Here is a 15,677-nt window from a genome sequence, read left to right as displayed (position 1 = left end):
AACAAACAACATCAAAGAATAACAATGAAATTAACAACAACAATAAAAAGCAAGAAGAATATGATAGCAAGAAAACAACAACAATAAAAGTATCAAGAACGAGAAGAATAGTAACAAAACAATAACAAAAGAACAAGGATAATATATAAAACAATAACAATCAAAACAGGTGACTACGACAACAGCAAATGCAACAAGGTCCATGCCAATGACACACAACAACAACAACAGTTACTCCCCAACAATACCAGTAATATTAACATCATAAACAACTATAACAATAACAGTAATAGTAATGATACTTGTTTCATTATCTGGTTGACTGTCCTACATATCCTCTGCATGATTTGTTTTTCTTCGTTCTTCTACAAAGGTCTACCATCAAATTCCAGACAGCTTCATCTTGGCCTGCGCTCCTTCTAATAGCGCCGCTGATTTAATCGCAAAACGTCTCCTGGATACCGGCCCAGTCGCCAAGTCTCATCTACTGCGAATGTCAGCTCTGAGTCGCTCATGGGAAGCCGTGGATCCTGATCTAAAGGTATCACTAGATTGACGTAAACTATATCGTATTCCTCTCGAAATGTTGTTCAGATTAAAAGTTTTTTTATTTTTTTATATTTTTTTTATTTTTTAGTAGTAGTTGTAGTAGTAGTTTGATCTTGAAGAACATATGAGAAGTTTTTTTCATGTTGTATTTCTGTGCAACTCAAAGCAAACTTAGCTGAAGGTTAGCGCGCCTTGACTGTGGTCATTCACAAGTTTTGATGGTCAGGTAGCAAATCCAAAAGTGGGAGGATCTTTCTACACTATAGTATGTATGTTCTTAATTGATGTAAAGTTTATTGCATTTGTTCACCTGCTTCATGGATGGTTCATGATTATTTATGGTCATGTGTGTGTGCCTCAAGGTCCTGCTAACTCTTAAGCAGGTACCCTGGTTGGATCCGTTTTGTCCATGTACAATAGCTAATTCATCTTTATTAATACTGATAAGAAGTCTGCAATCACCTTGTCATGATGTGATACCTCGACTCTCACATCAGTTGTGGATTCAGGGGAGGGGGGATTGGGGGAGGGTGTGTGTATTCTGTTGACCCCCTCCCCTTCCATTTTCAAGCCCAACAAAATATGAAAAGTAGTTAGTAATTATATAACTAATGTTAGCCTTATAATGCTTCAGAATACACCATTTCAGGTCTAAAATTTTAATTGTTCCAGAGACGGGGAGGGGGATCGAGGACTCCAGACAGCCAAACTTGAGAGTCAGATTCAATATCCTCCACCGCTAAACACCCTTCCTTTTGAAAAATCTGGATCCATCACTGCAAACTTTGGCCGTTTACAAAAGGATTTGCACATAGCAAATTGATATCAAAGCAAGATATCTCTTGTTTTTCTAATTTTACTATCCGACATACCCACCAGTTCAAAAATACACTTGAAGGAATGCACTTCTGTATATTTGGCCTTCACTGCTTAGTTGTAAGTAGCGATTTATTGGAACATAAGTATGTGAACAGTTATTGCATCATAGTTATGTCTGGTGTTCAATTTCCCAATAACTTGGACATCCTCTTTTTCATCCTAGAAATTCAAAGTGTGCTTAAATTATGATGACCAAGGTCATGTAGTCTTCCCTGGCATAGATGCTCTCAAAGAAAAGAGAATTGTTGTAGTAACCATGGTGACTGCTGGACGGTAAGTGTAGAGTTATGTGGAAGATATTTTGTTTTGTGCTTCAAAAGATGGGAGGGGGGGGGGGAGGCGGGCACTACCTGGAAATGCATGGAAACAAGATATTATATCAACGTTATTTCACAAAGCCATTTATTGTTATGTACTAAAACTTTGTCTTTAAAAATCACTGTATGATTAATGCATGAGCTTAAAGGCATATCTGCTAAATGCCGTTGTTTGGTTTCATGGTTGCTGGAATTGTTCCAAAATAACCAAATGTAATTGTTACTGGGAATAGAAAGTCCAACCCACGTAACCCCATCCCCCCATCCTCCAATCTTCCCATAGAATGATATCAAATCGATACAAAGACGATGGCCGATATGTGGGCTAATGCATGCAGTAACATTAGGTTATATAAAGAGAGTACTTTGTTCCCTACCATGTCCAATCCCATACCTGATTCTGTCCTAGCTTACATACATTATTTGCACATTCCTTTCATCATTTGATTTTACTCTCAGGCTGGTTCTTGCAGATTCTTTCAAGAACCATTTTACTCACATTTTCCTGGATGAGGCAGGTCATGCTATTGAACCAGAAGCACTCATTTCTGTGACTGGTTTGCTCCCGAAGAATGGTCAGCTAGTCCTGGCTGGAGATCCCAAGCAATTGGGACCGGTCCTGAGGTCCCCTATCAGCAAACAGAATGGCTTGGGTGAGTTGTTGTTTACCTTGACTTGTGAGGTAATGGTATTTTCTGTTGCTATGGGCAGATCACAGGATGGTTCATCTTATGAATTCCGAAACACGGCATTGTTGGAGACAAATGTTAATGTCCTGTGCACACATAATCTGTCACAGTAACTTATGATTGTTGTAGCTTGGTATAGATTTCAAATAGATTATGTCAAATTTTAAGAAGTTGTTGCAAAGGTTGTCCATAATTGTTTTGATTTAAAAGAACATCAAAATAATGATTCTCAGTTGATCATACCTTCCTTACTCGATATGTGTGGTGAACAACTGGCTAAATCTCCATGCGCTCTAGACCTGGCAATCTTTGAAATTATCTCTCTAGTGATTTAGGGACAATGACGATACTGGTGTGTTTGCGATTTGAGAAATAAAGCTTAAACGTTTGGAATCATCTTCACACAGAATGCAGTTTTTATCATCTTAAATATTCACAGAGTTGTCTCTCCTTGAGCGTCTCATGACAACCGAAGCAGCATACCAAAGGACGGAAGGCGTTTACAACGACCTAATGCTCACCAAGCTGCTGTGTAATTACCGAAGTCATCCCAGCATCTTGTGCAAGCCGAACGAGATGTTCTATGAAGGAGAACTGAAAGTTTTTGCAGACGAGATGATTCGTGAGTCATTGTCAGGGATTGATCAGCTCCCAAAGAAGGTACATAGCTAACAGATTGTATGTATTGTATGTATTTTAGATCCTCCTGCAAGCAGGAACTCGCGAAGAAGCCATCATTGGCTTATCAATGTTGCAAGCTGACCGAAGTCAGTCTCTTAGATTCATATTTAACATCCATGATAATGAATCATCAATTGTCAACAACTCTGCAACTGGACGACATACTTCAATCTTGGAGTGACTCGAACTCGGGACCTCATGATTGAAAGGCACCGGCGTTAACCACTGAGCTAGCACTCCTTTATTAAAGGATCTAACAAAGGAACTATTAAAGGAGCTAACACTCCTTTATCCTAGATTAAAAGGTCCTTGTGCATGCTTCAACTATCATAAACAAAATATATCATAAATTTATATTATGAACAAAATTTTCAGTGATACAGGTGAAAATTTAAATCCACGTAAGGTCTTGATAGCACAGCTTGTAGTTTACAGGCAATTGTTAGTGGTTCAAGTAATTTGCTTCATACCTAATCTCTCCCTAGCTACTTTCCGGTCAATCATTTGCTAGATTGCAACTTTTAACTCACAGCTGTCAACATCTTCTGTGGATGATGAATTTAATTACTTCAAAAGATACTTTTGGCTACCTCCTTTCAGGGTTTCCCCGTCATTTTTCACGGCATTGAGGGTAAAGACGAACGAGAGGAGAGCAGTCCGTCATTTTTCAATGCTGCGGAGGTTGATCAGGTCAAGAAGTACGTTGACGATCTCCTCGGTCTCAGAGGAACTAGGGTCGTGAAGCAGGCACAAATAGGTGTCATATCTCCGTACCGAAAGCAGGTCAGTTAAAAGCTCTTGAAATAATTGGAGTTTCTGTTTACAACAGTGTGTTTATTATTACTTTATCGACAATGATTTTCAGGTCTCCTACCCTCCTCCCCAACCACTACACTAATCCCTTTTACCCTCTGCTGCTTGTCCTATCTGCCATTTCTCATTTCCCCTTAATGTGGTCTGATATTTAACCCAATCTCTGCCCCTTTTTCATTCAGGTACAAAAGATTAAGAAAGTGCTTGCCAGGAGAAACCTGACAGATATCAAGGTTGGGTCAGTGGAGGAGTTCCAGGGTCAGGAGAGGTTGGTGATTATCATATCGACTGTTCGAAGCACCAACAAGGACTTCCTCAAAATGGACCAGGATTACAAATTGGGCTTCCTACAAAATCCAAAGGTGAGGGAAAATGTATAGCTACATTAATTGATATTTGTTATTCTGTCATGATAGTAAGTTTTTTGTTTGTATTTATTTGTATTTTACGTAACCTGTTATAGTGCATTGTTGTGCATAGTTACGTACGTTTGCTAGAGGCAACTTCCACCTGTCCGTTCAAAGGATAAAATTCCCGATCAGTTTACCCTTAATACCTGCTTTTACAATAGATCGGATCCGATACGAAAAACAGGGTTTTTATGATGTAACTGGAACAAATGCAATTTTTTTGGAAGTTAATTTGGTTTGATTGAGATCTGAATTGTATGTCAAGTAGTAACTTGATCTGGAGCTCTAATGTTGTACTTCAAGCTCCCATACTGGATCCAAAAAAATGTCTCCTTAGTTTATAAGACAGAAGTACATTTTTAAGAGAGTGAAAATACCAATCATATCCTGTTGAGATGACACTATGGCTCATTGTAGCATTCATGGCTAATTGTCACCAGATATATTTTTATGGGTCATATCTTAAGGAAACACTTCTAGCATTATGCAGCGCAATTGAAAGTTGATCAATCTTTGTAACAACCAGCTTATAACTCCTAACGATTAGTAATACATCAAGACGTCTCGGTATGTTCTGTTTTTGTGATGTCGATTAAAACTTAATTACATTAATGGTAATCTGAGCTCCTTGTCATTCAAAAACGATTGTTTGATATTAATGGGAGTGCTATATTCTAACCTGTGTTACGTAAATTATAACCTAGGGGTACAACATGAAGACATGTTGTATTTTAAGCAACACACGTGTAGAGTTTCAGTCGTAGTAGGGGAGGAGGCAGATGCCCTGTATTTGTTAATTTCAATCACTTAAAAGTACATAATAGTGTTTGTGTGGGTACAAGGTACATACAGATAGCTCATATCTCTATTTTAAATTGACCAGCATTGAGATCTGTGTTTTATGAAAGATGGCAAGTTCTATACGGCGACCAGAACTGAATCAACTTGAACAGAGACATCTGATTCTATATTTTGTATGGCTAATGAGGAAAACATTTAGAGGAGCAGATCACATGTGATATATAAAACAAGTAGCTTATACAGTTTCATATATATCATGGCTGTTTCATATTTCTCTTTTGCCAATTTTTGAGCCATCCAGTCTTTTACCCTGAAAATTTCTTGTGTGGGAGAAGGGGGGGCAATGTCACTTTGTCCCCATGCCACCTCTCCACTCTGGTTACACCACAGAAAGTACATTGTCATTGCTGTTGTGCTACATGATATCATGTCAGTCTTTATAGAGTGTATAGAATAACTTTCATCATGCAGGTACTGATGTCAATGACCATGAGTACTAGCTTTATATTTTAATTACTGATGCTTGTGGATGTTTTTAACTTGAAAACAGATTTTTTTTTTTTCTTTTCTTTTTTCTACTGTTCTGGTTTAATACAACTAATTTCATTGTTTTTATTCAGCGTTTCAATGTCGCCATTACAAGAGCCAAGGCCTTACTCATCTGCATTGGTAATCCCTACATGCTACGTAAAGACGAACACTGGAAACAGTAAGTACCTTGACCTTCTGTCCGGGTCAAACTCGCTGGTAACGGTTTATAGCATTTCACAGATGGACTTCCATCTACACACACGTAGGACATGGAGGGCCTTGAAAGAGTTGGTCATCAACAATTATTAAGAGCAGCATTTGCTAATTAATTATGTTGGAAATTGTAAATGAGCAAACTGTTTGTTCAGGTTCTAGAGCCAATTTTTTTTTTTTACTGTTGGTCGTACAATTTGTTTCTATTTGGAGGGGGGGCTAGGAGAAGGGAGCATAGCAAGGAGGGAGGATTGGGGAAGACCAAGGAGCATGGTGTTTTATTGGAAGTCACAATGGCAGTATGCCACCAGTCCTGTCAATTCCTCACCATGATACAATCACATAAGGTAATTGGTACCATAAGAAAAGGTTCCTTCTCATTAGTAAACTAGACATAATTCCAACTGATGTCTTTCATAAACATGACCATGGTGAACTTTATAGAAATATTTCGTTTAAGTGTTTTGCTAATTATGCTGATGTATTTGATGCATGGCCCTCTTCCTCCCCCTCCTCCCCTCCCAACCCATGTTTCACCTTTTGATCCCGGCCATCATCATCACGTATTCTTATACCCATTCAGGTTTCTAGATTACTGTCGGGAAAACGGTGGGTACACCGGCTGTCCTTACAGTCCAGAGGAGGAAGAGCAAGAGATTGAGGCACTCAGTTCTAAGATGGTGGGTCTAAATATAGTCACTGAAATGATGACTGGTAAGTAGTTTCAATTTAATTTCACCAATTAAGACTTTTTACAAAGAGGTTTAGGATAGCATGGATCATTTGGGTTGTCAATTGCATTGATGTACAGTGTAAGGTCTATGTTGCTTCTAAATGAATATAGTCTAGTAATGTTAGTACTTGTTGTTACACTTAATGTCTGCTTCCATTCACTCAATCAGAACCCCGAAATGCTGGGGTGTAATTATACTTCACCAGCCGTATGCTGGCGAGTCATGGTATGGCCCGTTTAACGTCGGGTGTTTCGAATCGTTAGATTGAACACAAAATGATAATCTGTAGACTTGTATTACCTTATAATCACTTCTACAATATTTTATTGTGCTTCTTGGTTACAATGCCGCCATGTTGGATTCACTCGATGGCGCTATTTACTTTTATCAGGTCTCTTGTAGATTACCCCACATATGCTACTGTGTATGTGCTCTGTTCATTGCATTGGCTTTCCAAGAGTCTCTCAGCGCATCCAGTTTAAGATTCTACTTCTCACCTACAAAGCGATCAATGGGCTTGCCCCTCAATATATCACTGACCATCTTACTCCTTTGCGTCGGTCAACTACAGTTACGCTTCGCTCTTCCAATCATGCGCATTTGCAATTAACTCCTAGCTGGTCCACGTACCCGCACTCGTTATGGCGATCGTGCCTTTTCTGTCACTGCGCCTTCTCTTTGGAACGAACTCCAATTTCACGTTCGTGACTCTCCCTCCCTTTGTATTTTCCAGAGACAACTTAAAACATTTCTGTTTGATTCCTAGTTTCTTTGTTTTTTCCTTGGTTTCCTTTGTCGATTTCCTACTTTGTAAAGCGCTTTGAAGGGCTGTATTAAGCGCTATAGAAGTGTAATTTATTATTATTTTTATGGTACTATTTATTTGCCTGTTTCAGCTATCTCAAAAAAATTTGAAACTTGTTTTACTCAGAAAGCTTGCATTTCCGCTGCCAGCGTAAGGGAGAGGGGGTGGGGGAGGGGAGGGGGTTAAGTACGGCTGGGGTCAAAAGGCAAATGTTTACTTACTTTCTAAGCATAACTGATCCTTTTAGTCTTGACAACTCATCTGTCTAATTACTTGCAGAAGAGGATGCCTCAGTTGTTTCTGACCCTGCGTGGAGAGGAGAATCTCAAATGTGATTGGATGACTGGAGCCCTGAAAACTGAATCAATATAAAGGGGGTGAATTGAAAGCGTTTACCCTGAAGGGTGCTTTAAGGATATACATGATGGAAGTACATCAGAAGTTGACGTTATTTGGACGAAGAAGTTTAACAATTTTGCCTTATCAGATTCACATTGTCATTCATTCATTTGCTTTGAAATATTTACTTTGTCATGTCAGATCTAAAGACATGTTTCACGTACCCAAATTGTCCCACAGAGAAGTCCACAATCCATTACATTTTCCATTTTACCTGAGCCAACTGTACTCGGAACCTCAACTTAATTATATTGCTGAGATTAAAAACATTCTCATATTTCAGTGGCAGTTTATTGCCTCGGTAGTAGTAGGTGCAAAAAAAGGCACAAGCAAGAAATATGGAAGCAAAATGAGTAAAATGCTGTTAGAAATTTTTCATTTTTCCTGAAAGGTTTTGTGGGAACAGGAAGAACGATAAATGGTTCCATCTAGGTTTTAATGTAAAAGTATATTTTTGATTTTAGTTGGATTCTCCACCGAGCCTTCTCATTATTACTTATAATAAGGTCACAGTTTTATCAAAACTAAGACACCTCAAGAGATATTTTACTCAAATGAATTTTTCTTACCGAGTAATGAAACAATTCTAGTGATTTACCAAATATTTAATAGCGCTAGCAACGTTTTCAATTTCAGTATTAATGTCTGGTAAAGTGCAATTTGACAATTTTGAGTGTAATAAATTCAATGTTTGAAATGAGATAGAAGCCATAACTTAAGTTAGTATGGGATTTTGGTGATGTAACTCATAATTGCAGTGAAAAGATTACTATAAAAACCACTATTCATAAAAAAAATGATATGAGAGATATATTTGAAACATTTGCCTTATTATTGCTATATGTCATTGAAATGAAAAAGTAATTGTTTTTTCATATTCCACTGAAATAAGAAAATGCTGCAATCTTAAGGTTATAATTTTAATATTAGAAGAAGAGTAGATTATTTCGGTCAGTTAAGAAAAGATGTTATTAATTATGCTTGTGTGCGTGTCAAGTAAATGAGCCAAGGGAAGATAAATGCTGTTTACTTTTGTAACTCTTTATATGCCACTAGAAAGAATGATTTATAATGTGAATAGGGAACACAAAGTTTCAATCTGACTTGGCAGTTTGGAAAAACACTGTACATAAAATTTACGCTAATGCCTAAGACTGTAGGTGCCTTTTATTAGAGCCATCAAAATTAATACTTTCTGCAATTTGAATAAATCAAATTGAAGAAAAGTGAGGACAATATATTTTCATACGTCTTAAACGAGATCCTTTATGTCTACACGTGACACACATGGACCACCTTTGCTCTCAGAGGAACGGCTACTTTTCTCTTACGTCAGTATGTCGGTCTTTCCATAGACATTTTTAGCTTTTATGCAAAAGAACTTGTTAGCATTTAATTACTATAAATTATATGTGAGGAGGTGCATCCACCAGTTTTGTCATGAGGGGATAATAGGTTGTATTGTCATGGAGGAAGGATCATGTTTGTATATATATATATATATATAAATATATATATATGTATATGTATATATATATATACAGTTGGAAAATCCAGATTAGTGAGGAAACTTCCATTCTCCAATGTGTTTTGAACCTGGGCCTCCCACTTTATATGCGGACACCCTAACCAACTAGGCCATGGACACTGATTGTATGTCCAGAGGTTTGAAACCAGTAAGGAAGGTTGTCATTCCACTGTAGTACTTTGCTAGTTCTGTATCGGTGACATATTTTTGTGTTACGCAGATCAATCATGATCATGTTAACAAACCCGAAATCATTTGTGAATCCTAAGGCCGGATCTCAATATATTTATATAGTGAAAAGAATGTGCAATGTGTTTGTCTGGCTTAAAATGGGCTAAAGATATTCTGCTAGATATATTTTAAGGCACAAAGGCAGTCTTGGCTTGATCATGTCTTTTTCTACGTATGTTAAATTTCATATTTAAATTTCATGTTCGATATTCAATAAACCATGTATCGTCAGACTTCAAACCTCACTATTTGGTCGAAATGAGAAGCACCTTTCTATCTTCCATAGCTGCTGTAGAGATTTAAAAAAAAATTTTTTGACGATTCGTCTTTCAAAAGTGGTTGTGGTCTTCCAAACTTTGTTGAAATGTTTTTTACATCTTTCTTTCTTTAAAATGCATGCTTAAATCACCGGAGAGAGGAATGCTTTTGTTGCAATATCTTACTAAATATTAAAAATAATTTAACATTTATGGAAGCTTTTTCTCACTTTTCATTTTAACTTTGCCAAAGTTTGTTAAGAAAATTTTATCATCTGGTTGTCAAGCATCCAGCAGCATGGGGCCTATAATGGGGCATCGAGAAAATATGTGGGACTAAAATAAAGGAAGGTTGCAAAATGGTGGCTCGGTGACACAATTATTTCCAGACTCATCCTGGCAAGATGTTGACATCTCTGCCCCCAGTTCTCAGCTGTGAAACTTTATGTTTAAACATTATTATGTTCATCCATTTCTGACAATATTCTGTGGAAATATCTCTAACAAGTTTAGTTTCATTTTAAAGACTTGTGAGAAGTGTAAGCAAGATAATTTCATTAATGGATAGAATGTAGAAAGGAACAATCAAGAAATTTTTGATAATGATCATAGTTTCAACATAATATGATTAAGAAAGAAAATAAGTATTAACACTTCTATAAATAACAACAAGGGACACAAATGACTATAGATTATATGTTTGGGGATTATACCACCGACATATTTTATTTTCTCTGTCATTTTTTAATCCAGGAATATTAAATCTAAAAGATATATAATTATTTTGTATTCTTATTATGCGTTGTCAAAGGATGCTGTCAATAAACAATTTCAATAAAATGCAGCTGGAATACATAACAGTAACAGATGGTTTGAACTTTTGACTGAAATTAATTGTTATTTTTGCAATAATACAAAGACACAATTGTTCTTTCTTCATCATAATTACCATCTAGCCTGGTCTATGGCAAGTCACATAAATAATAAATAAATTAAAATGAAAAATAAACAAAAGTAAAAATAAACAAAGCAATGCACAATATGCTAATGTTGGATACCTTGTTACCGCTGTAGGCAGACAAAATTATGTTTGATTTTGTCACCTCAAGTTGAGAATTAGATATTTCTTCAAAGTATGTATTACCTTCAGTGTTGTGGAAATCAATTTTATAAGCAACCAAATCCTGTTTGAAAAGGTTTTATACAACAAATTTTTGGTGATTGTGAATCTGTATGCCAAACAAATTGTGATTGTAATTACCAACTTTCTGATTGACTTTTTGACACCGAAGAATATAAAAATATGTTTTTCTTTCTTGATCGGCATCAAATATTTCTTCACCTGCTGTGTATGTCCACTTTATATATAAAGGCATGTAACACAAATGAACAAATTCAGGATTCACAGAAAAGAAAAAAAAAAGAAAAAATCTACAGAGTATTCATTTATGAAAAGAGGATCAAACAAAACTTTGCAAATATTGTTTAATGTGTTACAGAAATGATGTTAATGAGATCCTCACTAAACATTGGCTCTTTTGAAAATGAAAATTAAGAGAAGAAAAAGATTGGATTCACATGGAATAAGTTTTCCACATTAAAGCTGTATTTTGTATTGGGTTTTAACTTATAACTTGACATCATTTTGACCAAGAAGCGTTTAATAAATTTACAACATGGGCCACTCCTCGATTTTACTAAGAGATCTGTCAGGTTACAATCCAGCTGGCTTCGCCTGACTGGTGTGGGCATTCTGTCAGCTTTCATAAAGGCTTCACCATTAATTCATGATTACAAGGGGGACATTATTTGAAGGGACGGAAGAAACATTACCCAAAACGACATTACACTACAGACGTACCCAATCTGTTGCATTCCTTTAATAATCAAAATGTTTAGCTGGCATAAGACGGACCAGAATACCAACAGGCTTAGTGATTCCTTGCCTTGTAAGTTTATACTATATATGGGAATCACCTGATTGCCATCTCTTCTTTCATAAATAAACCAGACTCTTTGCATCTGTGCTTAGCCGTCATCAATAACAATACCCTTACCACACTACTGTTAGTGTATAAAGTTCACAGGGTGGTAGATAATGTACAAGTTCAACTTCAATGTTTTTTTGTTTGTTGCAGTTTTCACACACATGATGTCCACAAACTGGTCTTATGAAACGTCTTTAATATGCAAGAAACAGAAAGGTGGTAGGAGAAGAAACGATACCTCCGTATTCGGTAAGACAAAAAGAATGTGGAAAAACTACGACGACCATCTCACCCTCTCTGGCAACCCCGTGCACCCTAGGGGTCTAGCAATCGGAGAGTCTAGTACTGTTGGGACCGTTTCTTGAACGCTTTTGGCACGTATTCTGTGGTAATCTGGTTCATGACCATCAGGACTAGGAGAGCGATGATCATGTGGCAGACGTACCATGTGAAATCGCTGGAATTCTGGACGAACCAATTGCTGAATAAGGCCAGGAAGAGAGTCGCGCATACCATAGAGAAGAGAAACAGTCCCGACGTAGCGTGATATAACTTCAGGTTAGCCGGTTTGATCTTGCCGCCCATCAGCTTAGGGTACCTTGTGATGATACCGCCCAAGGCTTGCACAAACATGTAGCATATCACGATGAGTCCGAACGTGCCGTGCCACGACGTGAAGTGATCCTTTCCGCTCAAGTTTTTGTTCACGTAAATCACCGAGAAGCCGGCGATCCCGCAGGCGATGGAAGCTATCATGGTGGCGACGTGGTAGTTGACCTTTGTGGGCCTTTGTACCTTCGGTACCAGGGAACTCTCAGTCGAGAAGAAAAGAATGGCCTCTGTCATGAGGAATGCAAACTGAGAAGAAAGAAGGAACACAGAGAAGAGATGAGAATTGTGAGGGCTTCAATAACAATGAAGGGATTTAGGACTCTCAACAAGAGTCTAACAACAACAATTGGTTGAAATTAATTGTGATATATAGTCAAACTGGTGGTCAAAAACCCCTTATATAGGCCAAAAACTGTCTTGGAGAGTAGCTCAAACTTGAGAGAAAAAAGGAACAGTGTCGATTCTTGTAGAAATAATGTGGACAAATCTTGGAAAGTAAATGATTGGAAAAGTACTGTTTTTCTCAAATGCAAGTGGAATACCTCTCCTCCCCGAGATCCCAATTCCCAAGGCCACAATATTCGTCAGTGGAGGGTGATCAAGGTGAAAATTGGGGTCACCAAGCTAGAACGTTTGAAGAGCAGGGATTCATCTAACATACGTACACTAAACTGTTACAGCAATTATGATGTTTGTATGAAGGAAGTGGGTTTTCTACTGATATTGGTATCATGTCAGAATTTTGGTCCATGTTGGGGATATTAAAAATCCGATATTGGTCGATTTGGGCGATAACGGCTAATCAAAGCATGTACTCACTGCTAACGTCATAAGAACGGGATGCCAAGAGAACAGATCTGTGGAACAATGAACGAAATGGAAATGACCTTGTTGAACCATCTACTGAAATGTTTGAGCCTTTTAATATTAAAGAATAAAACTGAACAATTTAGAAGCAAGAGCAGCAGTTCATCCCACTCTCAAGTAACAACTTAATGGTCACACAAATTTGAGTACAGAGGTTTTAAGTTTTATGTTATAATGTTACCCAATTAAATCATACACTGTTATTTACATCCATTGTATATGTTTTTAATAATCCATAAAGGCTGTGGAATGAGATCAATTCTTTCCAGAACGGAATCTATTTATGGAGATGTCTGTTCTAGGGGTTATGCAATTGAAGATTAAGTTCATCATGCAAGTCTATATCAGTCCATATCAGATATGACATTAATTTTTGAAATGGCCATATCTCTTAGTTCTGTATCTACTCGGTACTTATTGGGATTCAGGCATGAATAGCAAAACCTACTTTGAGTACTGCAGTAGGATTCTTATTTTCTTTGTACATGTGCTCCACCCCCCCCCCCTCCTCAGGGTCCTTGATGGTATCTACTCACACTCTCGGATGCCTTTGCAACTATACTAACTCTCCATGAATCACATATATCCTCTTTAATATGGTCAAAAACTAATTACTTGTCATGGATGTGATGTGGTTAAGTGTGATACAAATATAGAGAAGCTATACACTCTCTCACTGTACTGCAAGTTCCTTTCTATTAAGCTTCCTCTTTGGAATTTATAAGACAGCCCAAAATATTGCAGATCAAATACTGATATATCAGTATAAAGGCAATTACTGATGGAATGTTTTTCCTGCTTCTCAAAAATAAATCTCAGAACTTTTAAATATCAATGAGGAAGTAATATTTTCAAAGATTATTTTAGTTTTCAAATCAGAAGGTATATACATTTAAATTCCTCAAAATTATGATTTTTAAAGAGCTTTTTTAGAATAACAATACAAGTTCTCACTGGCATTTTCATGAATTACAACACACAAAAATTACTATACAGGCTTTTGGGAACATCTCAATAAAATGTGTTAATAACATTCAGTAATACAGAGTTAATGTTATGCACAGAAATCATGCTGATTCATTAACTGACGATTGTGAACTGACCTACCATGTAATTAAAGTTCTTAATGTCTACCGGTAGAACATTGCCAACTGGGGTGTTACTAAAACGAATGACAATTGCGTTACACATAACGAATGACAATAAGTTGTACACACTAAAAAATTGCGTCGACTAAAACGAATGACAGTGAATGATAGCACAGACATTCGCTTCAACCGGATATAATGGGGGGGGGGCATATAACACTCTTAACGTAATAAATATTATATATACGGGCAGATTGTGTGTTTGAAATTGCCATTTTGGCGCCCCTTTTGAACTTCGGCGCCCCTAAAAATGCTTCACTGGGGTCATGGCCCCCTGCCACTGCTTCCCGGGCCTTATTTTCATTCTATCTCTTCTCACCACCGTCCTTCGTTGTCATTCGTTGTCATTCGCTGTCATTCGCTGTCATTCGCGAATGATAATTAAACCTGTACAAAGTCAATTGTCATTCGCTGTCATTCGTTTTAGTTTGTCCTGCCAACTGGTGCCTCTTTTTGCTAGGCCTACTGGTAAACAGCAAAACCTGCAAGAGCTGAGGGTTTAGCCATTCAAAATTGTTACTTTTAAACAAGTCTTTCTTGGGTAAGGGTTAGAAGCAAAATATTTAGATTGAGCTTCCATTTCACACTAACACTACAGTGTGGTTTTTTGTTGTTGCTTAAACTTGTGTTACATTGTCAGCCACTGGAATATTGCAAAGTTCCATGAAGCCTTTGATTGGCATTATTACTGAGCTGCCCTACAGCTCACTCCAGAGTCCTGATCTGAATATTAGCTGCTTAGAATGCAGTTACTGTGCAGTCATTGCTTGCTGCCTAGAAAAAAGTCTTACTTTTGATAGGACTTAGTTATAAAAGCTATACATTGGCGTTCTGTAAGTTAGTCTAGGCTACTTTGTAACACAAACCAAGGCCTGGCAAAGTCTACAGTAAGTCAGTACTGAGTAGCTTGTAACGTTAGGTTGCAACCCACTTTAGGACAAACGAAATCTTACTTGGAAAAGGCCACGCCAAATAAATGACGTATCCCGTCAAAACTATAGCGGAGATATGAGAAACCATGCCTAGAGTATCTATTACTTCTGCCCTGAAAGATTTTGAGTCAACGCTGGGGATCGTGGACTTCAATGGGTCCTTATCATCATCTGCCATCTGCTGATAAGTAAGTTTGTGTATTTTGGTGACTGCCGATTTGAAATTTGACCTTCAAGCTTTGTGGTTAGTATTTCTACAGTGTCGGACTTTATTTCAGTCGACATTGCTTTAC

General features: G+C 37.4%; 2 protein-coding genes across 2 annotated transcripts in view; one reads left to right on the top strand and one right to left on the bottom strand.

Annotated features, from left to right (window-relative positions):
- The window catches only part of LOC139961971 (putative helicase MOV-10), a 23,823-nt gene extending 13,109 nt beyond the window's left edge, over positions 1-10,714 (top strand). Inside the window, exons 14-22 of the mRNA XM_071961729.1 lie at positions 374-541; positions 1,592-1,701; positions 2,205-2,398; positions 2,874-3,094; positions 3,716-3,898; positions 4,111-4,290; positions 5,760-5,848; positions 6,467-6,597; positions 7,702-10,714. Coding sequence (XP_071817830.1) covers positions 374-541; positions 1,592-1,701; positions 2,205-2,398; positions 2,874-3,094; positions 3,716-3,898; positions 4,111-4,290; positions 5,760-5,848; positions 6,467-6,597; positions 7,702-7,757 — 1,332 coding nt within the window. The 3' untranslated portion in view covers positions 7,758-10,714. The remainder of the gene's footprint in view (positions 1-373; positions 542-1,591; positions 1,702-2,204; positions 2,399-2,873; positions 3,095-3,715; positions 3,899-4,110; positions 4,291-5,759; positions 5,849-6,466; positions 6,598-7,701) is intronic.
- LOC139961977 (transmembrane reductase CYB561D2-like) lies at positions 10,524-15,677 on the bottom strand. The gene is made up of 3 exons (XM_071961737.1): positions 15,406-15,677; positions 13,257-13,294; positions 10,524-12,683 (listed from the first exon to the last, which is right to left on the bottom strand). The coding sequence occupies exons 1-3, from the start codon at positions 15,560-15,562 to the stop codon at positions 12,165-12,167; spliced, it is 714 nt and encodes a 237-aa protein (XP_071817838.1). The 5' UTR covers positions 15,563-15,677; the 3' UTR covers positions 10,524-12,164.

The sequence above is a fragment of the Apostichopus japonicus genome, chromosome 20 (assembly GCF_037975245.1).
Source record: "Apostichopus japonicus isolate 1M-3 chromosome 20, ASM3797524v1, whole genome shotgun sequence".
In the NCBI taxonomy this organism is placed as follows: domain Eukaryota; kingdom Metazoa; phylum Echinodermata; class Holothuroidea; order Aspidochirotida; family Stichopodidae; genus Apostichopus; species Apostichopus japonicus.
Note: the sequence above shows the minus strand (reverse complement) of the source record. Positions and strands in the feature narration are given on the sequence as shown.